Source organism: Sparus aurata, chromosome 4 (genome assembly GCF_900880675.1).
Source record: "Sparus aurata chromosome 4, fSpaAur1.1, whole genome shotgun sequence".
NCBI lineage: Eukaryota > Metazoa > Chordata > Actinopteri > Spariformes > Sparidae > Sparus > Sparus aurata.
In genome coordinates this window covers 36,825,478-36,852,721 of record NC_044190.1, presented here as the reverse complement: position 1 = coordinate 36,852,721, position 27,244 = coordinate 36,825,478, and the positions used below count along the sequence as shown (strand labels likewise).

At 45.1% G+C, this 27,244-nt stretch overlaps 1 protein-coding gene across 1 annotated transcript in view; it reads left to right on the top strand.

Moving 5' to 3' along the window:
- cskl (c-src tyrosine kinase-like) overlaps positions 1–16,466 on the top strand; it is a 45,254-nt gene extending 28,788 nt beyond the window's left edge. The window contains exons 3-13 of the mRNA XM_030415186.1: positions 1,304–1,417; positions 2,421–2,533; positions 7,081–7,300; positions 11,234–11,327; positions 11,883–11,948; positions 12,073–12,172; positions 12,333–12,423; positions 12,832–12,905; positions 13,599–13,794; positions 14,484–14,570; positions 14,938–16,466. Coding sequence (XP_030271046.1) covers positions 1,304–1,417; positions 2,421–2,533; positions 7,081–7,300; positions 11,234–11,327; positions 11,883–11,948; positions 12,073–12,172; positions 12,333–12,423; positions 12,832–12,905; positions 13,599–13,794; positions 14,484–14,570; positions 14,938–15,120 — 1,338 coding nt within the window. The 3' untranslated portion in view covers positions 15,121–16,466. The remainder of the gene's footprint in view (positions 1–1,303; positions 1,418–2,420; positions 2,534–7,080; positions 7,301–11,233; positions 11,328–11,882; positions 11,949–12,072; positions 12,173–12,332; positions 12,424–12,831; positions 12,906–13,598; positions 13,795–14,483; positions 14,571–14,937) is intronic.
- Positions 16,467–27,244: the final 10,778 nt, after the last annotated feature.

Sequence of the window (27,244 nt, the reverse complement as noted above, 5' to 3'; positions counted from 1 at the left end):
AATATGTGGATAAGATATATTCCGGTGTATGAGGTTTTGAATAAATTTGCTTATGCTTTGTCTCTGACTTCCTTTCTGAAGTTCTGACTGTGTTTGACAAAGCTTCTAAACATCAATAAATAATTCACGTTGTCATCTCACAATCAATAACTGTGTCATATTACTCAGCATATTTAGAGCCTCTAGACACGACTGGACAGGAAACGCTGTGGTTTCTAGCAACATAATGCATTTTGGATTCGGTGGGAGTCTGGCTTATGAGTGATTTCATTTCCAGATCTGTCCAGTGGGTTTCTGTAGGCCAAGAGGTCACAAAATGTTACTGACACGAATATTTCTTGGTGCAGCCGTATGACCTAATGGTAATCTTACCAACCTGCGACCAAAAGGTCAACAATTCCGTCAGTGTTGTGCATCTATCAGCGTCCAGCCATCCGGTGAAAAAGCAACCAAATAAAGTAAACCACCAGCTGACCCGTAGGTCACTCAGGAGGTGAATAAATGTCGAGCAGGAATGACAAACTGCATTTAGTCGACCTCTGTGGGAAGATGCTTAGCATATGAATTAGTCATTTTTTTTAAGTTGGCAGATCCCAATAAAACTGACATGATTAGTGGCTCTTTCCAGTGAAAGCCTGTGTTGGCTCTAGCTGGAGGTTTTTCCCCAGTATCTCTGTGTGTTGCACAAGGCTACATTTTAAATTACTGAAATCTTCGACAGCACTTCTCCAGAAAAAAAACCCATTTCTCATAAATAAAGGGGTTCAAGTGAGCACAAGGAAAATAATAACAGTGGAGAAGGAAGGTTTGTCTGTATCCACATCTCCCTCTGTCACAGTCGTCACCACCAGTAGTCCAAACTCATTATGTAGCACCGGCTGAGGCGGTGTCACACACATTCAGCTGTTCCTTGTGTTGTCAGGAATAACGCAGCTTGTACGAGGACCTCATCCAGCTCAAACACACACCTGCCGCTTTGTACTCCTGCCTTCTCATTTCATCTCATTCAATCCATTGTGGTTCGTTTTTGATCACACTACTGCACTGATCTAACAGCGCAGACAGAATACGACAAGCACTCTTATCCTTCTATCATTTACATTTTAGGCGTGTAGCTGCCATTTTTATAGTATTTGGACTGATTAACAATTAGTGCAACTAGTTGTCGAGGCACACTCACACAGGGGTTTACATTGTTACCCCCGTGTGCATAGCATTGTGAGATATGTTACTTTCATAATTGAATGAAATCAACCACCACACTGTGATCAATGCTCCTTCCTCTTTGTGCTGTGTGATGTAGGCACCATGGTCGAGTGGCACAGAGTGTGTAGCCAAGTACAACTTCCAGACTGCCAACGAACAGGACCTGCCTTTCTGTAAAGGAGATGTACTGACCATTATTGGAGTCACCAGGGTAAGAAATCACTTCAAACTACATTAGCCCTGAAAGCTGCTATCACGGTCAAACGATTGTTCTTGAGAATGTGTTAGAAGTTAATTGTTGAAAAACTTCTTTAATGACTTCCTAATGATGTATATATGATTGTATTTCATAGCTTCTGTCTCGTCAGATTCTGATCATGTTCTGAATATTGAAACAAGTCTACAGAAGAAGAAAAAAAACGATTGACCTTGCAGGATACGACTATGTCATCTTAGATCTGCAGGACAGTCACACAAATAGTACTATTCTTAACTTATTTAATCTACATTAAGCATGTTTCTGCTTTACCCACAGCAACATCAGCAGAGCTAAAGTTGTCTACTATTCCTCATATTATTCATTTTGTTTTTGTGCCCGAAACCGACTCATAATAATGATTACCGACTGAAAGGACAGCTTGTTCTACCTCTAGCCTGAAATAGCCAATACAGCAATTTCACATGGTAGATGGTAAATGGACTGGCATTTATATAGCACTTTTCCAGTCTACTGATCACTCAAAGCGCTTTGCAACGCCTGTCACATTCACCCACTCAGATACTGATTGCAGAGGTTGCCATGCAAGGTGCCAACAGGCTCATCTGGAGCAATTTAGGGTCCGACATGTAGCCAGGGGATCCAGGGATTGAACCACTGACCTTCAGATTACAGGCTGCAGAGCAACAGCAACCCAATATAAATAAATTGTTTCAGCAAGCAGTAACACTGTTTTAAGATTAGTATGCAGATTATTTGTATTGCATTCAAAATCTGAACCAATATACTAGTGGTTCCTGTTAGCAACTGGCTCTCTCTGGCTACTGATAGAGCTTCAGCGCCTTCATCCACTATAGATTTCTAACCCCACTCCCTCACCTCTGTGTGTTTACAGTGGGAGAAGCAGTACAGCGATACTCCTCACCTACAGAAGTACTTCACATCGATTAATGGCATTAATAATAATGTTGTGTTGTCGTGTGTGTGGCCGTTTCAGGATCCAAACTGGTACAGAGCGAGGAACACAGTGGGCAGAGAGGGCACCATCCCGGCTAACTATGTCCAGAAAAGAGAAGGAGTCAAATCCGGAGGGAAACTCAGTCTTATGCCGTAAGTTCCACAGGAGGAGAAACCCAACATAACAGTTTGTGTCTGTGTGCTTGTTTGTCTTGGCATTCTTGAATGTTGAATGTATTTATGGAGAAACAGATATACTTATAAAAGTGACACACAATTTGAGTGCATCACAACAGGTTTATTCACAGTAAGTAGGAAAATGATGATGCATAATGCTGAAGTATAATATAGGAACATGAACAATATGCCAGTAATCAAAATAACCATTTAAACTATGGTTATGTGTCTGCTACATATAGGCCACATGTGCTCTTTCCTCCTCAAGTTTGTGAACAAGTTGTTTTACCCTCGTTCACTTCGGTCCCCTGCAGCGAGGGAAAAAGAAGTGTTGATTTCAAAAGTCAACCAAGGCATCAAAAGATGGAAATTCCATCTCTTACAGCCTTTTGGTTTGTTCTGTGTCTTCTCTCGTCTGTGTCTTTCTGCCACCGAGGCCAGCACCAGCTGCACGCTGCATTTGAATCAGGCCCTTTGAAACGGCAGCTATTTCAAAAAGAGGAAAACATAACGAGAGGCATATGCAAATGAGGCGAGACAGGAAAGCTGAGAGCATACAAGCTGCTACAGGATCATCACATGGCTATGAGATGCTGTCATCTGAAAGCGTTTGTGTGCATCCCTCAAGTGGTAATAAACAAGTATTAAAACTTCACAGTTTAGAGGAAAGTTTTTCATTTCAGCGTGATATGAGGAAATTTAGGATGTTCCCCTGTCTGCTGTGTCGAAATGAATCCAGCAGGGTTTATAAAGTTAGGATTTTCAGTTTTGTGCCTCCGAGCTGTTACAGAAAACACTGTTAAGTCTATGTGTCAGTTGTTGTTGTTGTTGTTGTTGTTGGTTGTTCCTTTTATTTTCCCAAAAGACAAATTTAACTTGAGATTTTTAGGGCCCTGCCTTGTGCAGTTGTGCTGAGTTGTGCTGATCTACCACATTATAACCCCAGGAGGAAGTCCATACATCCTAATGAGAGTGTGCTCTCCACAGATACAGAGATCAGTCTGATTATCAAACTTTTACACGGTCGTTAGCACGAGAGTTAACAGTAGTTGAGCAGCGCTTATAGAGCCGCTGGTATGTCACTGTAACATCAGCAGGAAACATTTAAATGGACTTTTGACCCTCTTTGTCTCACTTCATCAACTGCTGCTGAAAGCTTTAACCTCTCCTCCTGCCACCACTCACACTGCCTGTCCACACGGCTTTAAATATGGTCATAGGGTCATCCAGTTCTGGCTTGATGACCGTGTGTGTGTCTCTGTGTGTGTGTGTGTATATGGTCTGTGTGTGTGTGTGTGTGTGTATGTGTATGTGTATGTGTATGTGGTGTGTGTGTGTGTGTGTGTGTGTGTGTGTGTGTGTGTGTGTATGTATGTGGTCTGTGTGTTTGTGTGTGTGTGTGGTCTGAAGGGGAACTTTGAATTAGCCCTGTTTAACTGTGAAACACAATAGCTTGAAATACTAAACTCAGTGGTAGATTTAGCTTCAAGTTTCAGCTTTATTACAGCTGTTGCCAAGTTCTCATTATATTTTTAGATAATTAATTTTGCTTTAATTTCACTACAGCAGCAGCAATTAATTGATTAATAGAAAGTCAAGTAAATTAATTGGCAATTTTCTAGGTCATTGATTTATATTTTTGCTTGAAAAAGCTTTAAACAATAAAATATTTGCTCTTTAAAGGTGAACTTTTGAACTTGAACTTCTTTATTGACTTACTTTTTTCTCTACTAAACAAACGAATAAAACACACTGTCTTTCTTTTTATGACTGAATGAACAAACTGACCTTGAAGGACAACACAACTTCATACTTCATTCCATTCTAGCTTCAAACAGTGTTCTGGGACCTTATTTTCCTCTGAGAACATCTTTTGTATTCTCTGATAGAATAAGTCCTTTGAGTTTGTTTTATTACCTCATTAATGTTGTAAATTCTGAGTTTGAATGTCCAAAACTACAAAGTGCCCCTTTAACATGTAATTACATTTTCTTTGTCACTTATGAATGTACATGAAGAGTCTTTGAGTTTTGGACTGTTGGTTTGACAACAGAAGCAATTTCAAGACGACTTCTGGGAAATTGTGTTTAGCATTTTCACAATTCTTTGACCTTCTTACAGACTAAGCGATTAGTCAGTTGATCATGATTATACTCTGCAAATTACTCACTTCAGAAAACAATCTTTGGTTGCAGCCCTGGGTTTTTACTAAAAGGAGTCATTAGGAAAAATATATTGCATGGTTACACTTGGTGACCTCATGTCCTCACTGCTTCCTTTGGGATCACTGCATAGTTAACTGTTAAAAAAAAAAAAACACTCAAGGCATCAGAAGTCGTTCTTCTGCAGCCATTAGCTGTAACCCAGAGGGACTTGTTGATTTTTTTGTGTGTGAATCACTAACAGATGTCTGTGAGAAGACCTCTCCCTCTTCGCTGGCTTACATAAGGGTTCAGCTGTGGTCTACTGTCCCCTTGCTCACCCTGACCCACTGATACTCAGCAGTAGATACGGTCCTCGCCTCCCTCACTGGCATCGAACAGCTTGCTCTCTCTGCTGCCACCATGTGGTTGACATGCGCCAAACATAATAGCACCACCCCCGAAGAAAAGATGGGGTGTTCACCCTGTTCCACTGTTTCCTCCGTCCTCCCGTGTCTCCACCGAGCTGTTTGCCGCATTTTTGTGATTTTTCTATTACAGTATGATGTCATGTATAAGAACTGCGGTTAATTGCCGCGGACAGAACGGCTAGTGTGCCTCTACCAAAGGGCGAGGTATGTCTCGGGGTCGTCCATGCTTGGCGCCCACTCTTGGATTAGTGGGAGTTAAGGAGAGGTTGTCCATCGGAGAAGCTGCCGGCACTGATCTAATCAACTCAACCCGTATTAAGCTGCTTGGCCACAAGGACCTCTGCTGTCTGAGGAGGCTGAGTAACAAGAGGAGGAGCAGGAGGAAGAGGAGGAGGAGGAGGAGGAGGAGGAGGATGAGGAGGGAGTGACGGAGGCAGCCACAGCAAAATAGGCTAAATCAATTATAGTCGTTGATTACCACCCCTTCACCAGCCAAGAAGCATAGAGATACCCTGTGGGCTGGGCCCGCTTTGCAGTGTATACTACTTTCTGCACGAGGAGTGACATAAATCGATGGATGGGATGATGGTGTGTTTGAGCGCAGGGCCGCTGGTCTACAGAGGCAGGAATGAAGCATCTCACTTTATTTTATGGGAACTCTAAGACACATTACAGATAACCATGACAAATAACAATTATTTTACTGTTTAAAATCACAAAACCACAACCATAGTGAGAAATATTTATATGTTAGCATAAAAGAAATGTGTAAAGATCTGTGATGTTCAGAAACCTGAATATGGAAGCTAATCCAGGTGTCTGATTATTCTCTGCCATGTTTGCAGGTTCCTCTTCAACTCAAAGCGACATTGCAGTTAGTTTGTGCAACAAATCCGATGGTAAATGAATGAGTGAGGATGAGATTCGGTCAGAAAATCTAGACGGAAGTAAGAAGCTGAGACCTGCATGCAGACCATCAGACACCTGGATACTGTAATGATTATGCAATTCAGGATATGAATAATCAGGTTTCTCTGTACGCACCATATTCCTAATATCAAAGCCAGGATACTTAAGTGCATGTAAGCACCCTCACTGCAGTGCAGCTGTCTAATCCATCCATTAGAGACCTATAGATGTATCCTCCGGGCCATATGGTGAGGGTGAGGCAGCGCTGTACTGCCAGCTTATAAATAAAGAAGCAAGAGCTTTATTCCGTCTCAGAGGATGCTGTTTGTAGTTTTTTTTAAACTCTTATGTGTGTTGAATAGTCCGTCTGTCTCCTTTAACATGGCCAGGAGTGGGTGACTTGGTTCTGTCCCACCCACACCACCTTGTCTGCACAGTTTTTGCACTTTCCTGTTATTGCAGTCCTGTCGTGTCAGTTTCCGACTCTGCTTCTGGCTTCTTGTGTGTGTGTGTGTGTGTGTATGTGCACACATGCATGCATGAGCACTATGTTTCCTGTTGTTTGGCTTCAGGTACTTTTCTCACTGACTCCTGGAGTCGGGACGGCTCCGCCCCTACAGGGCTCGAGCTGAACAGACTGGAAGTGCTGTTGCTGCCGGCTTCCCCTTACTGCCACACTACAGTTTTTCACTTCTCATTTCAGAGGAGATCTGTGGGTTGTGATATGAAGATGTCGATCTGTCTGTGTGGTTAAAATTGTGAACGAGTGTCCTGAAAATGAAAACGTGTTAACTGTTGAAGGATTTAAGGCTTTCTGATGCTGATGTCACTGACACAGAGCAGATGACGATTTCAGTTGTTTTCCACAAGAACAAAAAGCAGCATATGGATCAGACTTCAGTCTCTTATTAGTCCTTAATTGTTACATTACTTTCTGCATGTGTCTGGCCGTTTGTGTGGAAGCGAACTGTGCAGCTAAGTTTTTAAATCTCTTTTCTCCCCCTCTTGTCCTTCATCCTCTTCCTGTCTTTCCTCCTTGTAGCTGGTTTCACGGGAAGATAACTCGGGAGCAGGCCGAGCGGCTGCTCTACCCTCCAGAGACGGGCTTGTTCCTGGTGAGGGAGAGCACCAACTACCCCGGCGACTACACCCTGTGCGTCAGCTGCGACGGCAAGGTGGAGCACTACCGCATCATCTACCACAACGGCAAGCTCACCATTGACGAGGAGGAGTACTTTGAGAACCTCATGCAGCTGGTTGAGGTGAGAGACTGCAGCATTTAAGCTCCTGCTCTTTCTCTATTACCCATAATACTCTCATCTCATTATCAGCACCAATCAGTTGGTTTGCTTTTAAATCCAGTAATAGCGAGAACTGAAAGTGTTCAGCTAAACCACAGAGAGACTAACTGCAGTAAAAAAAGACAGCTGTTTGTAGGAAACTGAAACCTTTGACCACTGACATTCTGCCCACAAATGTCACACATTTCATGTTGTTCATGAGGCACTTCCTCTCTCTTGAAAGTCATTGAGATGTAGGACAACATATTCATGCCGTGGTCAAACAGCTGCTGTGGTTTTACTGTAGAGCTAAAAAAGTTAGTCCACAAATCGATGCCACTCCAAAGGAAAAACATCTTTGAATCATTTTTCGAGTGAAACATCCAAGTGCTCCCCTGTTATTGCCTCTCAGCTGTAAGAATTTCCAGCTAAACTGAATATTTTTTGGACTGTTGGCTGTACAGAACATGCAATTTGAAGATGTCCCATTGTACATGCATTCTGTAGAGATCCGTTACCACCAATTGGACAAAAAAAATGCTGAATATCAGCGCCAATCACCTGTAGCTACCTTCCCAAAAAGTAAACACTGCACTACGTTATTCCTCACTGTATCCTCAGCTCACATCCCATTGGTGATTATGCTGCTGTACACCTGTAGGTCTTTATCATCAGCTGTGATTTTGACTGAAAGAACTAAAACATTTATTACATATTGGATCTATAATTCTGTGCGAAGTCCGTATTTCAACCTTCTTATACATTCAATCTTCATGACATCATTTTATGATTAGCAAAATGAGGCGATCATGCAGCAGTACGATTACATAACTCTGTCAACACGAGACCCACACACTCGTGCACACATTCACTGTCCCCGTAGAGTTTCCCTCAAAATCGGACTCGAGTACATGTTCATATTCTTCAAAAAGCTGTGTGATCCTCTCACTCCCCGCCTGTTATCTGAGAGCCGGTTCAGAGGAAGGACAGAGTGTGGAGAAGGCGAAGACAGGAGACACGATGGCAGAGAGGGAGAGGGAGAGAGGCCTTTCATCCGCTCAGATAAAGAGACGAGCAGGATTGGCGTCTATCACACTTTTAATTGGACCTCATCTCTGTGCCTCGCGGGGCGTTTAAAGTGGACAACAGGAATGTGCCAGCTGGCACCGAGAGCATCTACATCCCCGGTGCATTCCTGTTATCAGCCACCCACAATCTCTATCTCTCCATCTCTCGATCCTTCTCACCCTCCCTCTCTCTCTTGTTCACACCCTACAGGCTTGGTTCTGCCTCCCTCCCTCCTTCTCTTTCTCTCTCCGTGTTCCCTCATGTGTATACCTGGCATATTGCTTTCATACCTCCGCCCTTTGTTATCCATCTCAACCTCTTACTTTGCTTCCCCTCCCTGCATTTATCTCTCTATATCTCCGTCCTCTGCCCTGCCTGCATTCCCCTGTGTCTTCTCTGTCTCTCCATAATAGCCTACGAGAGGATTCCTTGCATTCTTGCGTGTTTTTCCGGCTTGCTCACTGTTGCCCTTCTCTTATTGGTCCGTCACCCAAGGCTTCGCATAAACCTATATATACACATGCGTAGTATATCACGTATTTATGCATACAGTGTGTATAAGCTGACAGACCCAGGCCTCCTCTCTGCCAATCATTACATTCAGAGTGATGTCATGTCTGTCAGCCACATGTATGCAGTCGTACTGGTGAGGTGACATAGAGATGGCTCCGTATGGTATTTGCGAGGGTGTGACAGCTTGTTTTTCAGCTACCATTTTGTGTTTTTACTCACTGTCATTACACCCTTCTGTGTTAATTATACATGAGCAAGAACTCAGTTTATTCAGTGGCCTTGTGTACTAAAAATACATTTTAATTACAAGATGATTTAGTTTAGTGTATTAATTTAGGAAGAGACGGTGCAATTTGATAAAAACACCTTATAAAACACGAGTTAAAATTAGCCAAAAGGTTAGTTTTCACCTGTAATGACAAGGTGGTAAAAAAGGCTTCTTGAAATATGACCAAGCAAAATAAAAATAAAAGAACAAAACAAAATAACACAGGGCTTTCAGGTTAAAGTTTGTGTGACAGTCAAACCAGTGGTGACATAGTTTTGTGCTGACGAGGGATGTTAATGATTAATCAATTTATCTCAGCTGAGGTTTTAACTGATTACAAATGTGTTAACAATCAGAGTCGCACACACTCACATCAACTGGTATGAGAAAATGTACTTGAGTTAAATACATGTAATTTACTACACATTCTGTACAAAATGATATTATTACATTTTAGACATTTAGTAGCCTCAGTAGTGACGGACAGGAGCTCCACTATTAAACTGAATTAATTATATTGTGTTTATCATTCAAGTAACTCTGTATTTGTAGAAACATGTTTTACTTTATCTATTCTTTTAACTCCTGATGTAGACTTCCCTGATTTTGCATCAAACGTAGATGAATCATATTAATGATTATTTTTTAATCAGTGGTTAAGGCGACTATTGATTTAAGGAAATCACTATATATATATATATATATATATATATATATACAAATCGTCCTGTTTTTTAAAATCTTTACGAAAAGATTTATACGTGTTTAGTTGTCTCATGTGATTTCAGCTCTCTTGAACATCTGAGAACAGAATCAAAAAGTGGAGCATAATTTAAATCTTAGTTTAACCCACAGCAAGTAAGAAAAGCAATGTGCTGAACAGGCAGATGTATTAATGCAACATCCAGAGATGTTTTTATTTGATATATTCCCTGATCAGACAGAAAACACTGAACATATAACAGATGATAGAGCTCGATCTATGTGAAGAGGGTGGTGCAGTTGTTGTTGACATATCTGAGCTGACCCCCTTAAACACCATGCTGCCCCCTGGTGGACGTCAGAGCATCCTACACTCTGTGGTCAATTCGCCATGCTGCAGTTGTATAACATTGCTGTTGGTGTGGTAGCTGCTTCTTCTTTTGTTGTCTTATTATTTGGTCATCACACTCATTCAACCTCAGCTGTCTGACAGAAAGATTCATGTTTGAGTCCCCTGAAATAGTTTATCATCAAAATGGGACATCTGCATTCGTCTAACCTGCCTTCCTGATGATGAGCATATGTATGGATTCAGGATTTGTTTGTTTGGATTGCTGTGATTTGGCGGGTAAAAGGTCAAATGCAGCAACCTCTCTCACACCCACACTCTCCTCCTCTGACGCTGGTTCCCACCATAAATGTTACGAACCTTCACTCGTCTCCACACGGCGCTAACTGCAGAGCCTTTTACAGATGCTTTACACAAGCTGTGAATCTCTTTAAATGTTCCCGTCACGACAAGTCTGTGATTGCAGGACAGATGCATTGTGTTTCAGTGAATTGTGTTTATAAGATGTAGAAAAATTAGTTTCTGTTTTTCTTTTCTGTCAGACATAAACGAGGCAGAGATTCTGTCGTCCCGTGAGACTACTGTTCTCCTCTTGAACACTGACGCTTGTGATAAAAGTTCTCTCATGCTCCCTTCTCTGCTCTCAAACGCCACTCATACCCTGTACATATCAAGAAGACGGAGCCCCCTCACATCATCTCTTCTGACGCTGCCTGAGTTTTCTTTTCATCGCTACCTTCATGTTCCTCTGTAGAGCGTTGCTGGAAGCGTCAGCCGCTCTTTTGTTTTGCATATCAAAAGCTTGTATACAGACGCAGCCTTCAGATTTAATCTGTGAATAACATTCACTGATGATTCAACTCAAGGTCTTGGATGACAGACTGAGAGTGAGCTGTTAGAGAATTTTTAAAGATCAGATTTGATAAAAAAGTTTGACAATGAAACTTATAACGACTAGATTTTTGTTGTCGAGTGTTGTGTTATGTATTGAAATTCTCTCTGACTCTGTCCGCAGCATTACACCAAAGATGCCGACGGCCTTTGCACCAGGCTGATTAAACCCAAGTTGATGGAGGGAACAGTGGCAGCGCAGGACGAGTTCTCCAGGAGTAAGGACACGCTGAGCTCATTACACTGCTCTACAGGGACACTGGCACTAACACACACAGGGGCATTATCCCGCTTGAAGTTATAAACTGTCACGTAAACCTCACAGGCATAAAGTCTGTGGCACATGCACAGAATACAGACAGGGCGTGCATCCCCTACTGAGATCCACTATCATCCACAGTGCTAATAGCATTAATCATCAGAGGGGTAATTAATCTGTGTGTGTCTGGGGACGAGTGCAGGGCTTCAACAGCTCTCAAGGTCAATCTGAGTCTTCCTCCACCTCAGCCTCTCTTCATTCCTCTTCACGTACCCTTCTGACCCGGCTAATTCTTACACCAGGCAGGAAAGAGGGAACCGCTAAATGTTCGAATAAATCAACACCTCTCCACCCAAATGAGATGCATCACTCCCAAAGTAGAACTCGTAGCCTGACCAGATGATTTATGTGAAACTCACTAATGAATTTCGTCAACATGATTTGAGGGCAGTGTCATTAGACTTATAGCACGATTGTCGGTGGCTGTTAAGTGAAGTTTGTCCTCTCTTGGCAGGCGGCTGGGCCTTGAACAGAAAGGAGCTGAAACTCCTGCAGACCATTGGCAAAGGGGAGTTTGGAGGTGAGGAATTGTTTTCACAAGGACCTCTGCATCATTTAATTTTCATACATCGGAGCCATAATAACAGAGACCAGGGTCGCCGTGGATATTGTACTTAAACTTCACTTGTCTTTGTCCTCGTCAGATGTGATGGTGGGAGACTACAGAGGGACCAAGGTGGCAGTCAAGTGTATCAAGAATGACGCCACAGCGCAGGCGTTCATCGCTGAGGCCTCTGTCATGACGTAAGACCCTCCGACTGTTCATGTGTCCTTCACACTACCTGTAAAAAATGTTAACGTGACCTCCAAGAAACAAAATCTTTTGTGGACACACAGGACACATCTTAATGTTTTCCAGCAAAATAACACTTATCTTGTTCTGCTTCTTTTACGTTTTGTTCAGACAACTGAGGCACAACAACCTGGTGCAGTTGCTAGGGGTAATTGTGGAGGAGAGGGGCAGTCTCTACATCGTCACAGAGTACATGGCGAAGGTCGGTCACACAAGTTTTCTATTGTGTTTTTCTTTTGTCTGTACATATTTAAATTCTTGGAACAGTATTGGACATTCATCAAGTGCTGCAAGCTTAATGTGCAGTTTGAATGCTTGAGAAATGTACAAATGTGAAAGGGCCGAGTCAATTAGCCTTACTCGACATAACACATACTACAATGTGATAATCGGCCTGCACCCAGTGGTGGTGATGCTGAAAAGTGAAATGGTGCAGCCGAACTCTTTGATAAGAGAACCAGTATTATGGTGCCACCTCAAAGTTAGAATTTGTATATTGACACGTTGTAAAACCTTTTGTTACGTATTGTGTTCCCGTGTTGCTCAGCTGACAGCACGCCAACACTTTTTTGGGGGTGCTAAGAAATGTTCCATGTCCTCCGTGTCACAGGGCAGCCTCGTGGACTACCTGCGCTCTCGAGGACGGACCGTGCTCGGCGGAGACTGCTTACTCAAGTTCTCACTGTGAGTCCTCTTCATCTCCGTTCAAGCACTTAGTACATTTACTGAAAAGACAAATGTTTAATCAGCTCAGCTCAGGGTCTAGAGCTAAACTGCTGCTCTTCAGCTGTCAGGATTTGAAGAGAATTTCAAAAGCGCAGTGACACGCACTCGACTGGCAACATAAAAGAGCCATTTGTTTACACAAGCAAGCATCCTGCAGGTTGTTTGGCTGATAAATAGCAGCTTTATCTGCAAGTCAAGTGGCTGAATGTCTTTATTTTTAATTTAGCAGTCATTAAGCTGATGCTGTAACCAGGCACAACCTTCAATGAGCGCCACCATTACATAATTGAGAACACTTGGATCACCGTGCAGTCGCATGCATGCATTCACAAGGAAATGTTTCATGAGTCATTTTCAGTGTGAGACACGAAACCTTTGAATGAACTTGTTTGACAAGTGCGGTGATTAGATTTTAGATGCAGATTTTAACTGCATCAACACAGAGCAGCTAAAGGAGGTATGTGAAGTATTGTGCAGTCGTGTATCTTTTTGTGACCTTCACCATCTTTTGGCATGAATTATATTCACTGTCAGTGAAAGAGTGGATGAGTAAAGTGTCCATACAGATTAAGAAGTGGACGCACACCTGTGAGTCGTTGTTATCTCAGTCATCCTCACTCATCGTCTCTCCTGTCTTGCTGTGACACCCAGTGATGTGTGTGAAGCCATGGAGTACCTGGAGGCCAACAACTTCGTCCACAGAGACCTGGCAGCTCGTAACGTGCTGGTGTCCGACGACAACATCGCCAAGGTCAGCGACTTCGGCCTCACCAAGGAGGCCTCTTCCATACAGGACACCGCCAAGCTGCCCGTCAAATGGACCTCCCCCGAAGCACTAAGAGAGAAGGTGAGAGACGACGACCGGTGGCGCCCGCTTCACCTCACTGTGACTTCAGACGCAGCGTGCTGAGATTTAAAGTAGGAGGGGATATTTAAGTTTGGAGTTAGAAAGTGTTTTTCCTTCCATGTAAAGAAACTCTCTGTCCTCGTCTGACAGCTCTGGAACAAAACCTGCTGATAGAATTCATCTCTTCGTACAAGTGTTTGTTTCACAAGCCTCACAGTGTTTGTAATGAGGTCAGACAGTTTTTTATCTGATATTTTGCCACCGGCACTTTGAATACAAGCCAGCCTGTGTTTAAAGTTGTAGTGCCCTAAACTAAATAAACAAACCCTCTTTGTTTTCACAACTGAATAAACCGAATAAACAACCCTTCTATGTGGCGGACCCTGCCACCTTTTGTTTTCTCTGGACTTTATTTTCACACGAGAACAGCTTGTTTATTCAGTTGTGGATTAAATCAATACTTCTGAGTTTGTGAAATAACCTCAATAATACATTTTCTTCTCATACTCGTAGAAACCTGCATGTAATTACTCGCTGCGCTTGGAGGAAGTTAAACTCACTGACTACATTTTGTGTTGGAAAATGTTTTGTATAGACTAAAATAACACAATATTGATCCAGTTTGTTGGATTGAGGAAGCAGAAAACACCTGAGCTGCTCTCTGAATCTTTTCTGTCTGACCCCCACAGAGGTTTTCCACCAAGTCGGACGTCTGGAGTTATGGGATCCTACTCTGGGAGATCTACTCCTTTGGGCGCGTGCCTTACCCTAGAATTGTAAGTACCTGAACACCAGATTTCTGTGGCTCACCAAGGTCTGAGCTGCACCAGCAGATGGCAGGCTTCATCGCTAGGACCAGCTTTGTTCATTTTTTATTATTTATTTACTTTTCTACAGGATTTTTAATGAAATTTCTTGAGCTGAAAATAATTAGATTTGTGCCATTAGACAGCTGGAGCAGGTGATGAGTACGTGACTCAATATGTGCCGTAAATGATGAATTTAATTATGTCTGCGTGCTTCACTACTTGCTCCATATTGTATTTGTTGACTGGGATGTTGCAGCCCTGTTGAGACACATCATCAGTTGCATCAGATGTGTATTGACCAACATGTCTACGGTGTTCTGTCTCTGTCTGTCAGCCGTTGAAGGAGGTGGTACCCCGGGTAGAGAAGGGATACAAGATGGACGCCCCAGACGGCTGCCCGCCCGTGGTGTACGACCTGATGAAGCAGTGCTGGACCCTGGACTCGGTGGTGCGGCCTTCCTTCCGTATGTTGAGGGAGAAGCTGCAGCATATCAGAGCCAAGGAGCTGTACCTGTGAAGAGGAGGCTCACGGGGGAGGGGGAGGGCGAGGAGGGGAGAGGAGGGGGGCGAGACACAGCCCAGCACAGCTGTAAAGTGGGAAGAAGAGGAGGAGGAAGAGGAGGAGAGGGACCACAGCACCTTCCTCCTTCCTGCCCAGCCTGTTGCCTGTGGGACTGCCATACGTCGCCCCCTCCCCCGACCTCAGACGTCCACCAGCCGCCCTCTGCTTCCATACAAGGACTGTTTTCCTGTTTGTGTTGTAAAGCTTTTGCCAGACAGTTTCCTCTTCTCTCAACGGGCCGCTGCTCTTTCCTCCTTCTAAACCTGCCGCTGCTCACCATCTCTCTCTCTCTCTCTCTCTCTTTCTCTCTCTCTCTCGGTCCAAGTTCTTCTTTCACCTTAACAATCCCTTTTTCCTTTTCTTATTATTTTCCCCTCCCCTCCTCCTCTCCTGAACATGGCATTAACTAGAGGGGAGGCTGGCCTTTTCCTCCACGTTTGTCAGGTGCTCTCCGTTCTCCTTCCCCCACGTCTCTCCATCATTCCTGGATCTTTGTTAGACCGAGTGGCTCTGCATGAATTCGACCCAGCTCTCTCTTGTCATTCCATCCTTCCTTCTCTCCCTCTCCCTCCCCTCCCCTCCCTCCTTCTCGGCGTGGTGTCAGGTGTGGGGCCTTCGCTCTGTGCCAAAGTGCCTCCAGTCTACAGAGCTCCAGACTTCCCTCCAGCACTTCTTTCAATTGGACTGTTGTGATTTGATTTTTTTAATTACTTTTTTTAAGGAATCTTTTTTTATTGCTTTCTTTTTCTTTTTTTTTTCAGGGAGGTTTTCAAACCGTTTTTTTAGTGCTGTCTCCCCCCACCTCCACCATCACCCCATCAGACTATTTTTGTTTTTGTTTCAAGTGTCCATAAAGAAGAGCATAAACAGGAAGAGAGAGGATATTTTTTTTGGGAAGGGGGGGGCCAGTATCGCGTTCGTCCTCCAACCAATACGGCCTGGAGAAGAGGTGGAGGATCGGGGTGGGACATGAACAGGAGAAGGGGGAGAAGCAGTTCACAAACATGGTTGATTCATCATATGTGGGCTTGTTTTTATATCAAAATATATTTAAAGGATTAAAAAAAAAAAAAAAAAGGAGGAGGAGGAGAAAAAACTGACTGGTGCGGAGAAATTAAAAAAGAGGAGGACTTTCAGGAGCCAGGCGTCTCTTGGCGTTAGGAATGTTCAGTGTCTCTGTGAACGCTGGGGTCCGGGTGGTGCATGCTGTGTTTGAGAGGCCTTGGGTTCAACTGTCAGTGCTTTCAATGTTCATTGTTTTATTATGCTATCATGATTATGAATAAATCATTCCATCTGAACAGTGTGGGAACGTCAGCATCATTTTTAGAGCATGTGTGTGAGTGTATCTTCTTGTTTTTCTGCATTCGTGGGGTCCAAACACCGGGGTCACGATGTGGGGTCCGACAGGGTTGTGGGGACCAAAATGCTGAGCCCTGTAATGTCCCCATAAGTGACGAAAACAAAGGCCTCCGTCAGATCAAATTAAGGGTGCCAAGCAGTGTGGGAGAACAGAACTGATACTGCTTTTCCACCAACGTTAGCAGGTCTACACGGGTCTTTTAAATGCGGGTCACTCCGCTAATAATAACCTATTGACCCCATTCCCTCTTCCCGCAGGCAAGACAGCCAGTGTGTGATTTCTGTCTGACGCGTTACGTCCTACGTCACTACCGTCATGTTTCATGTCACAAACATTTTCCGGAAACAGTTGTAACAGAAGAGAAAACGACAACTGACCGGTTGTGAAAGAACAGGTCCAATAACATTCAGAAAGTCTAGAAGAGCAGCACGATTAGGTTATTTTATCACACTTTAAGTTAGCCCCAGAACACTGTTCTAAGCTAGAAAAGTATTTATATTTTCAGATGTATTCATTTATTTTGTTTTGGCCCTTAAAACCCAACATACCTGCAGTCCGCGGCGCCACAGCCGTTGACGTAACGCCTGATCTGGTCTAAATAAGACCTCAGGATATGGAGCGTGGTCATTCAAGCACTTTGTCCTCCATGCTTGTGTGTGAGGGTGACATTCAAATTCATTTTATCACATCCTCTGCTCAAGGAAACTTTGGTAGTAACACCAACAGCTCAAACCAAAATGCTTTATAGCCTCCAATATAGACGAGAAGTATGTAGAGATATCACTTATCTTAAATATACTTAATCCGTTTTTTAGATGCTGTTGTGTTCATACTTCTCAATCTTTTCCGAATTCATCAGCTAGTTTCTCAACAGGTTTGCTGACTACCGTTAAGCCTCCTTGAATGAAGCAACCTAAAAAAAAAAAAGAAAAGAAAATTGTTCTTTTGATTTAACTTCAGCTCCGTGTGAGCAGCCTGCGGCGAGGATCACGAGACAAAAAACGTCTGTGAAGACGATAAAAGAGGCGCGTCTTGCGTCTGTCTCAAATCTCTTCACAGATGAGCAGCTATAAATAATCCTCCTGTGATCCTCTTTTGATAGCAGAAGTGCTATGAACAGGTGGTAAAGTGTCAGCAGAGCCTTATAGGTGTGAAGGAGTGTTGGTGTTCCCAGTGGTTAACGAGAAGCTGGGTTAATTGGAGAGCTCCCACTCTCCCTCCAGAGCAGCGACAGCGCGAAGGCCGGGACGAGACCGGCAATCTTCTCGTCGGCGTCTTGTGTTTCCACTCTTCTAACTCATCATTGTGACTTTTGACCAAACCCTGCGTCTTCCTCTGCAGCACAAACACTCGTCTGGGGCGTATTTTCATGTGATTCCCATGAATTTTAATGACAGTGACCGAGGCGGGAACAATGGGCCGGTTACGTAAGAAAGGCAGTTTAGTGCTCATGGCCAAGAATGTGCCGCTGTCAGGACCTATCACGCCAGCTCCCATTTACCATCCTGCCACGGCCGGACGAGATGGGCCTGCTGCAGACGTCCCCTCCCTCCCTCCCTCCCTCCCTCGTCGCCCCCGCTCGGTTCAGCTCGTTAGCAGATTGGGAGAAAGTTTTTTTTTTGGGGGTGTCGCCTGTCTGCCAGAAGTCACCACCGGGAGGCATCGCACAATCTGAGATCCCGAGGGAGCTGGAAAGGAGCAACACAGAGCTTCAAACTCGGATTCAAACAGCATTTTGGGAAGAAGTTTGTCAAGATGTCAGACGTTTGATACGGAGGCCTGCAGGGGTCAAAGGTCAAGGGCAGTCGCATCCTTTAACGACAATCATTTGGAGTTTTACCAACGCTGGACGCAGCGGCCGCCATCGACACGCGATGTTGTGATTCTCGCTCGCCTCCAGGCCATCTGCCTCCACGTCACCATCCTGCCCTCTATTTTTACTTTCTTTTTTTTCTTTTTTTTTTATACAGTAAACCCTTTTTAATTTAATGAAATAAGATGAATTATATAAATATATTTTAAAACATGTAAAGCCCAACTGGAGGTATCACCGTGATGCGAGCTGGTGATGACAGGAGGGAGAGTTAAAGCACAGCTCCGGCGTCTGGATGCCTCGGTCTAACGTTCACACTTTAGTAATCCTGACAACCACACAGCTCGGCGTTCTTAGCGCGCACCAGCAGGAGGATTGACGTGTTAATCTGCTTTCGATAAGTTATGGATCTGAGCTACTGACTGCAGCCGGGCAGGCGTACTCTACTACGGCAACAAATTAGCCCCTGAATTAATCTGATTACAGCAGCACAGTGCTTATTTATTATTATTTTTTTTTCTTCTGTAGGAGTCAGAGGTGGATGCTGAGGGCTGCACATGTTCTTGTGGACTTGGCATGTGCATTGTCCCCCTGCGTGTCAAGCTGGACCCGACAGATTTACACGCGTGACAGATTGAGGGTGAGGTGGGCTTCGTGTGCTGTTGCCGGGCGACGTGAATCACCAGGAAGACGCACGATCCGCGTCGCCCCCCCCCCCCCCGATCACTGTTCTTCTTGCCTTGTATTTGCACAGATGGACCAGCTCCATCTGTAAACTAACCACCAGAACCAGTCAGTAACACTGGTGCAGCTGGAGGTTGCAAATAATTGCTCGAAAACACTTCAAACTGAAGGAAGTCATCGTGACACTTTCACAGGTTTATCAAGCTTTCAACACCAATATGTGAATCCATGAAACCGCTGCATGATTTCACACCCTTTTGAGGGACGTCGCTGAATAAAAAACACTTCAATTTTGATTTCTGAAGGCACCACGACAATAATCATAAGTTTGCTTCTCCTGGGATGTGTAAAAAATAACATCTCATCTTTTGACCCTGATGGACAGAAGGGACAAACGGAAAAGTTTGACATTATAGGAAATAAAAAAATGACGCTAGAGTCTGCGAGAGGTTAGCGTAGCTTAGCATAAAGACTGGAAGCAGGGGGGAAAAGCTAGCCTGGATCTGTGCACAGTAAAACAAACTAAACACTACTACTACTAAACTCTTTCTAAATTTACTTTTGATTCTTAGAAAAGAATCAGAAGGACGTGAACGTATTCTTCAGTTTTAATTCAACTTCATTTATTTGCCACCGCCCTCTGTTTGTGAGCCTCTTGATGGTGACTGACAGAATCATTTCTAAAGATTTGTACACGCTTTGAATGCCTTTAAATCTTTCCAGGACGTCTAAAGAAGTATTTTGAGTGTTTCTTCTTCCATTTCTCTGTCTGCTGAGGATCACAGGCTGCACAGCGCCAGAAACAGGTTGTGATAACTAAAATGGGGAGAAGGTGTGAACATTTTTATCACATATTGGGAGAAACACGGGCCTCTACAGGAGCTCTTCAGCCTTTATGCTAAGCTAAGCTATCCTGCTGCTGGCTTTAGCTGCAAATGTATCGTACACACCCCAAAATGGTGAACTATTCCTTTATAAACAGGTCAAAGATTGAGGGGATTGCAGGGGACAAAGTCTAAATACTGCTGTATCACTGACGCTGAGGGTTTGTTTGAACAGCTCCAGCTGCGACTGACTGACTGACTGACTGACTAAGTGTCGGACTTCTCCTCCATTTCCAGCCCGTTTGGGGGACACGGAGCGGGCGTCAGGCTGACGGGAGATGAAGGTAATGATATTGACATTATCAGGCCAACTCGCGGCTGGCTGTGTCAAATGTGCACACGGGGCTCAGCGACAGAGATCCTCCTCACATGGACACATCGCTTGATGGCATCACATGCCTCCTTTCTGTCGGAGCTCTGCCACTTTGCTGAACATCCCCCCCAAAATACACTGTTTCCTGAGACAATTAGCTTCTATTTTAGGGGACAGTCACACAGACGGGGATGTTAGTCTTTCAGACATGGGTGCCACTTTTTCTGTCCTTGTGTCAGACGCTGCTTCCAGGCCGTTGTGCTGTGTCACAGCAGATTTTAGTGGTGTTACAGCCTCAATCACTTCCCCCCCCACTGGTCATAAATATGGAGTTTATCCGACTGCACGCTCTGATTACTCTGATGCATACATCAGTCGTGTCACGTAAACGTCGACGCCTCTCGTCTCACATGTGGAAGTTCAGATTCTCAGCTTGTTTTTCCATGAGTGACTGCAGGAGGCGCGACCTCGTGAACAGAAGCCGCTCGTCAAGCGCAGAGTCGATCCAAAGACTTCAAGACAAGAAAGGGAGCGCGACCTCGGACGTCACAGAGCGGCGTGCGTCACCAAGACATCTGCTACTGAGCAAACACATCTTTGAACGAGATGCAGGCTCGTTCAGACATTGTGTTTTACATTTAGTGAACACTGATGCACACGTTTTGAAATAAACCCTCTAAATGAGGATTAGTTCAGTCAGTTCTTCTCCATATGAGCCACAAGAGAAATCACTTCCACAACATCAACTCTGTGACATGTTGGCCAAAATCAACAAACACGAAATGTGTAATATGTGGAGTTCATCCAAATCAATATGAGGCTTCAGACGTCTTCGCTGTCGTCCAGAATGACCATATCATGGACTCGGTTCCCTGTGGAGCTACAGGTGAGGCCGTCTTTCAAAGACGCACACTTGATTTGTCTGCTCAGACTCGTGACGCCTCGTATTTAAGAAGCTCTGTGTAGTTTTGGGGGAAGACATTTGAATCAAGAGACAAAGATCTTCACTGACTGATTCTTTATGTCTAAACTTTCATGACTGAATTAACAAACTGACCTTAAAGGGATATTCTGGTGTAAGTTTAATCCATGGTCTAAATCACCGTGAAACTGTGTTAGACTCCCTCTCGAGAGATCAAGTTAGCAGACCGCTAATTTACGGAGTTTTATCAACCTCAGAAACGACCGCACGACAACAATACACTGCAGTAAATGGATCCAAATATAAACCGCCACCAAAAAGCCACAAATAATGCTCAGAACAGCACCAAACTTCAGCAACAGTACAAATAGGGTCTCAGCACATAGTCCGGGGCATCTAACCTCCGCTAGCTTAGCTGGATTTCTACTGAAAAGCTGACTAAATTTACCACTCTTCTGCAGCAGCTTCCTGTTGACGGGAAGTCCCGACGAGTCGATTACCGAGTGCAGTAGAGTTCCGCGGCTCATGGATGAAAATGTATGATTATGACTCCATGGAAAAGCAATCAAAGTTCATATGTGTCTTACCTGCCAGTTTATAACAGTTATTATCGAGAGCGGACAGGGAAAAGAACGGAATTGAGCATTTCTAACCGCACTCGGTAATCGTCGCGTCGGGGCTTCCCCGACCCGGAAGCTGATGGAGGAGAGTTGAACTCTGTTTTTAGCTTTACAATAGAAATCCAGCTAAGCTAGCGGAGGTTAGATGCCCCGGACTATGTGCTGAGACCCTATTTGTACTTGTTCTGGCGACCTCTTTGGACAAAAGACAACATGAGAAACGAGGTGAACTATGTTTCAGTGCCGTAACGTAGCACCGGACTTTCCTCCGGTTGTGGATGAACGAGAAACACAAGCACCGGTTTTATAATATTTCAGTCATTGTTGCAAAAGAAAAAGTTTGGAAAAGGTTCAGCAGAGTGAGGCGCGTTGTACTTTATGAGCCTGCTCACACTCTTGACAACCATATCAACAGAATTCAACAGCAGCAGCCTGAATTAACAACGTCTGAGTCTGAATCTGCTTCTCATGTCTGGAAAGCGTCCTGCTGCTGATGGAGGCTCGAGCTGTGAGCCACGCGGTGTTTCTGGGAGCTCAGCGCTGGAGATTCACAACGTGTTGGACGTTGGATCTGCCCGGATGACGTGATGACGGAGCTAATGTGAACCAGCGTGAGTGCCGTCTATCGGCCCACCCTCATTGTGCCTCGCTGCGAGGGTCCGCGATGGCGAGCAGACAGAGGGTGACTGGAGAGGGAGGATAACAAACCACAACAAAGGACGGCCTCGTCTGCTGAGCTGCACGTAAACAGTTCCCGCTGCTGTGATGTAACAGCGGCCTGCTTCTGAACCTCCTCTTTAAATAACCCAATAGTTGCCCTGCAGTGTTGGCTGACATGTTCATTTGACTTTGTGAAATATCAAGGTTCCCCGAGTCGCAGAGAACATGTTTTCTGCACCGCTTGTCAGCATGAATTTGCATTTTGTGCCTGACATTTCACCTCCCCGTGCCCCGGGCCCCGAGCCTGCTGGTTGCCAGCGGGGGGGAACCGTGCCAACACGGATCCCAGTGAGGAGATGGTGACGGGCCCTGCGGCCCTTGGGAGCCACCATCATGATACCACGCCGCTCCACGTAGCAACTTTCCTACCTAAATTATCCTCCCGACTGTCTTAAAAATGCGGACAGTGGAAACACACGATGAATATTTCAGCAGCACCGAAGGAAAAAAAAAAATACGACCACTAAATAAAGACAAACACATGAAGCTGTAGGGAAGGTTTGTTTATTAAAGACATTATATGCAACATTTCTGCATTAAGATGTCTAAAAATAAACTACAGTTTTGTTGAGTTGAGCGTTTAAATGATCCCAAAGGTTTCCAACCATGTTTAACTGAACAAGGAAGTGAATAAAGCTTTGACACATTACAGCACAGGTCAGTTCAATCAGAAACACGGACTCTCCTCTTACTGTACATGTAGTCGTGTTTATCCATCTACATACTGTCGGTGAAAAATGCCCAGTTTTGGTGACATCAGATCAGCAGATCTTTGGATTGTCAGTCAGGTCTTCAACACAGTTGCTGTGTCTCAGTTCAGGGTCTGCATCCTCTGAAGGACTCGGCCTTTGTGGTCTTCTTGTGGAGACCTTGTTAGCCTCGTCAGCCGTTGTTAAATGTGACGGTCTAGCCTTTGGAGCATTTCCTGGTTGCGTCACCAGATGTTTTACCCTCACGTCACGATTTCTGCCGCCCAGGCCCGCGAAAGTGACGATCTACGCCACGCAATGTCGCCATTTTCTCTCTTTCTTTCTTCTTTTTCAGCATGCAAAGAATCTTGGGAGATGTGAGGCCACGAAGGATCGTAGCGGTGCATCCTCCAAAAAGAGAGAAAATGAAAATGAGAAAATGTCCAGAATTTTCACTGTCGATTGTCCTTTAGGTTCCTCATCAATGACATATATGAGAACAGTTTGTAAGATTGTTGAAACACGGCGGTCAAACATTTGAGCCTCGAGTGTGACGTGAGGAAAATGGCCACGATGTGAATATTAGCTGTGTCTCAATTCAGGGTCTGCATCCTTCAGAGGAGCATTTGAAGGCCAATTACGTCACAACGCTGCACGAAGGCTGTCCCAATCTGAAGGCTCCTCCAAATGCCCCTTTTCCCTGTTTTCGTCACTTTTCGCGGGCCTGGGCAGCAGAAATCGTGACGTAAGGGTGAAACATCTGGTGACTCAACCAGGAAATGCTCCAAAGGCTAGACCGTCACATTTAACACCGGCTGACGAGGTTAACAAGGTCTCTCTGGAGGACTCGCCTTCGAAGACCGCAAAGGTCGAGTCCTTCGAAGGATGCAGACCCTGATTTGAGACACAGCAACTGTCTATCGTCCCTATTTGATTTGCTACGCTGAACACAGCAGCACACGACATCATTTCCTTCTGAAAAACAGCGTCCCAGCTTCCCTTGAGCATGACGTCATGGAGAATATGTCCTCCTCGTGGTCCGCTGGTGAACATGAACAGGCTGCAGGCTATAAATACTGATGTCACCTCACAGGACTTCTGGGTTTTGAAGTTCTGAGGGTTTTTTTCAGGGCCGTCTCGCTGCCATGTGGAGACGCTGGTGTGCAAAGTTTGTTGGTCGCAGCCTGAAAGACTCTCCCCCTCCTGACAGGTTCTGGCAGATGATGCGAGGTTTGATGAATCCTCGCCTGCGTGAGTCACAGCAACAGTCTGACACTGAAGGCTCGTCATGCTCGCTGTTATTCAGAAGTAGGAGTTTGTTTTTTGGCTTTTTATAGACCGGCGGCTGGCTCGGTGGCAGGCTGTCTGAGCCGACGACATCCTCGCGTACCGTTCAAATATAACAGAGAGCTAAACTTCACACTCCAGTGAGAACACACACGGGGAAGCTACAACAAAAACTTACCTGCAGGTTTGTTCGCGTGCACAATACAATCGCAGTGATCTCAGCGAACGCGCGGGTACTCACTGCAGCCACAAACGCTCCCCAACGCTGACGTGCGCGCTGTGACAGCCGCGGAGACCTAACGATAAACAGAAGACGAGAACACGTCTGAACATTTCCCGTCTCAGGAGCGGAAAAAACTAATGTTCTGTCTTTCCACCCTCACAAACGACCCGGGCTTTGTTTTTTTGGCGAGCGTCCACAGACGACAGACTATAAACTGTTGTGACACATGAGGAGCCGCAGCCGAACCGTGAGTAATGTCAAGGTTCACGAAATGCCTCGGAGACCGCAAATAAAACCGTGCAGTCGAAGGCTCGTCGCAACTGTAACGTTCACAGCGACACTCCTGGATTATTTTGGGAGAGGGGGGGGGGGTGTTTCTAATTCTTAGCGACGGCATCTGGGGTCAGAGAGCACATCCCTCCCGCGGCGACGCTTATTAAAATAATTACGGGATTATAATCTGGAGGCTGACACAAGCAAAAAGCTGACGTGATAACGATATGAGAGGGAATCACTCTGAATTTATAACTTGTTAGCTTTGGCACCGGGCTTGATTTCCCCTTGTTCGAGACGGGAAAAACAACATTTTAAAGATGCAAAATCCCAGAATCCCCCTCACTGTTGCCCACCCAGCGCCCTGCACACCCATAGGAGGGGGGGGGGGGACCACACACACCGTCTGAGCTTTACTCCTGCAGCCTGGCACGAGGAGCAAGGAGGAGGAGGAGGAGGAGGAGGAGGAGAGACACAGATGAGGGCTGAAAGCCTGCACAGGGTTGTTCGCCAGACTCCTCGTAGAAAGAAACACAGGAGCTAATGAATGCAGCCAGAAGTCAGCGGCAGCTGCTCAGACTACCTCGTCGACGCAGCTCTGAAGAGAAAAAGGGGGGAAAAGTCCAACAAACGAACGGGGGATTTGTCTCTGACGTTACAGGGAGAGCTTTATTCCACACACACATGCGGGAAAATGTCTCTGAATAGCCGTGTGTGTGTGTGTGTGTGTGTGTGTGTGTGTGTGTGTTCCCGTGTTGTCGGCCCTGTGTGTGTTGAGTGATGTAACAGCCTCTCCACCGTGGGCAGGAATGACTCCGAGCCGCTCCGAGCACATTCACATTAATTAAGTTGATGCATCGTGGCAACTCACATGTGAACAGACATGTATAATCACATAGCCGCAGCAAAGCAAGCTGTTAGCGAGCGCGCGTCTCCCTCCGCCATCGCCAAACAGAAGGCGGTGTGTGTGTGTGTGTGTGCGTGTGTGTACATACAGTAGCTTTTCATGTTCTGTAGGTCTGACGTGACGAGCTGCACTCACGGCAGAGCTTGACCCTTTCACTTTGTCCCCTTTGTGTTCTCAGTTTAACGGATCACTGCCTCGGTGGCGTGCGACGGTCGATGTCGTCCCGTGTTGCAGGATCTTCCGGGGCCTTCGACATGTTTGCTGCGTTGACAGAGAGAGGACGCTTTGCGTGGAAGCTGCGATAACGTGATCGTTCGGGAGCGGCTATTTAAAATCATGTTGTTGATGCTCGCAGAACGCCGCCACTGCCTTTTGTGTAGGTGTTGCATCACTGCATGATTACGGCTCACCTCTTCGCTCTGCGAAATATAATGATTATGAAAACCAACTGTAATTATTGTGCAGCTTTCTGAGCGTCCTCTCTTCAAATCCGTCTCCAAAACAGAGTTTCAAGACCTCACTGCTCAACATGTGGACGCTGTGCTCGCTCGGCCTCTGCTCAGCTGTTGTTTTTGGCACAAACTACAGCAAACAAATGAGATCTGTTAATAAGAAAGAGAGAAAGGTGACCAGAAAATGTTCCTGCACGATGGTGTGTGTGTGTGTCCCCGTGTGTTTGAATTAAGGTCAACTCCAGACTTTTCCACCTCTCATTTCCCCTCCAGCTCCAGTCTGCAGTCAACACAGCAGACGATGGAGGTCACCTCTGCGGCTCGCTGCTGCAGTCAGGTTGATCAACAGGAGTGAAGATGTTATCGACTTTTTAATTCAAGAAGGAAAAAAGTATTTTGAGCTTTCCTCCGTCACAGAGCAACGCGTTTATTCCACCAGGAGGTAGACAGAAATTGTGCATTTCTTCTACACTGGTAGATTAATCTATGACGACTGTAGGCTGCAGTTATCTGCTCTCAGACAGACAGAATTGTGCCTGGATTGATCGATTTGCTCATCAGAATCAGGTGCTCAGACTGTCAGATTACAGGTGATTGCTGCACTCGAGACTAAAATAAACACACTTGTGAAGTTCTCCGGACCCCCCGACACTCTGCCGCGTCTTCAGCCGGCGAGTACGCTCATCCGCATTCAACTTGACCGTCGATTTATAAAAAAAAAAAGGACATAACTTTTCAAAGACTCACTGAAATTCAACCGTTCATATCCCGTGAACGAGTTTCTACCTGCTGGGATCATCTGGGTGCAGATTCAGTTGGAAGAAACACAGCGAGCAGTTAAATCGCCTGGACAAACTCAGACCAACAGGTCCGACAGACTCTCAGGACTCAGTCTGACACATCTGTGGTCTGAAGGAGATCAACTACAT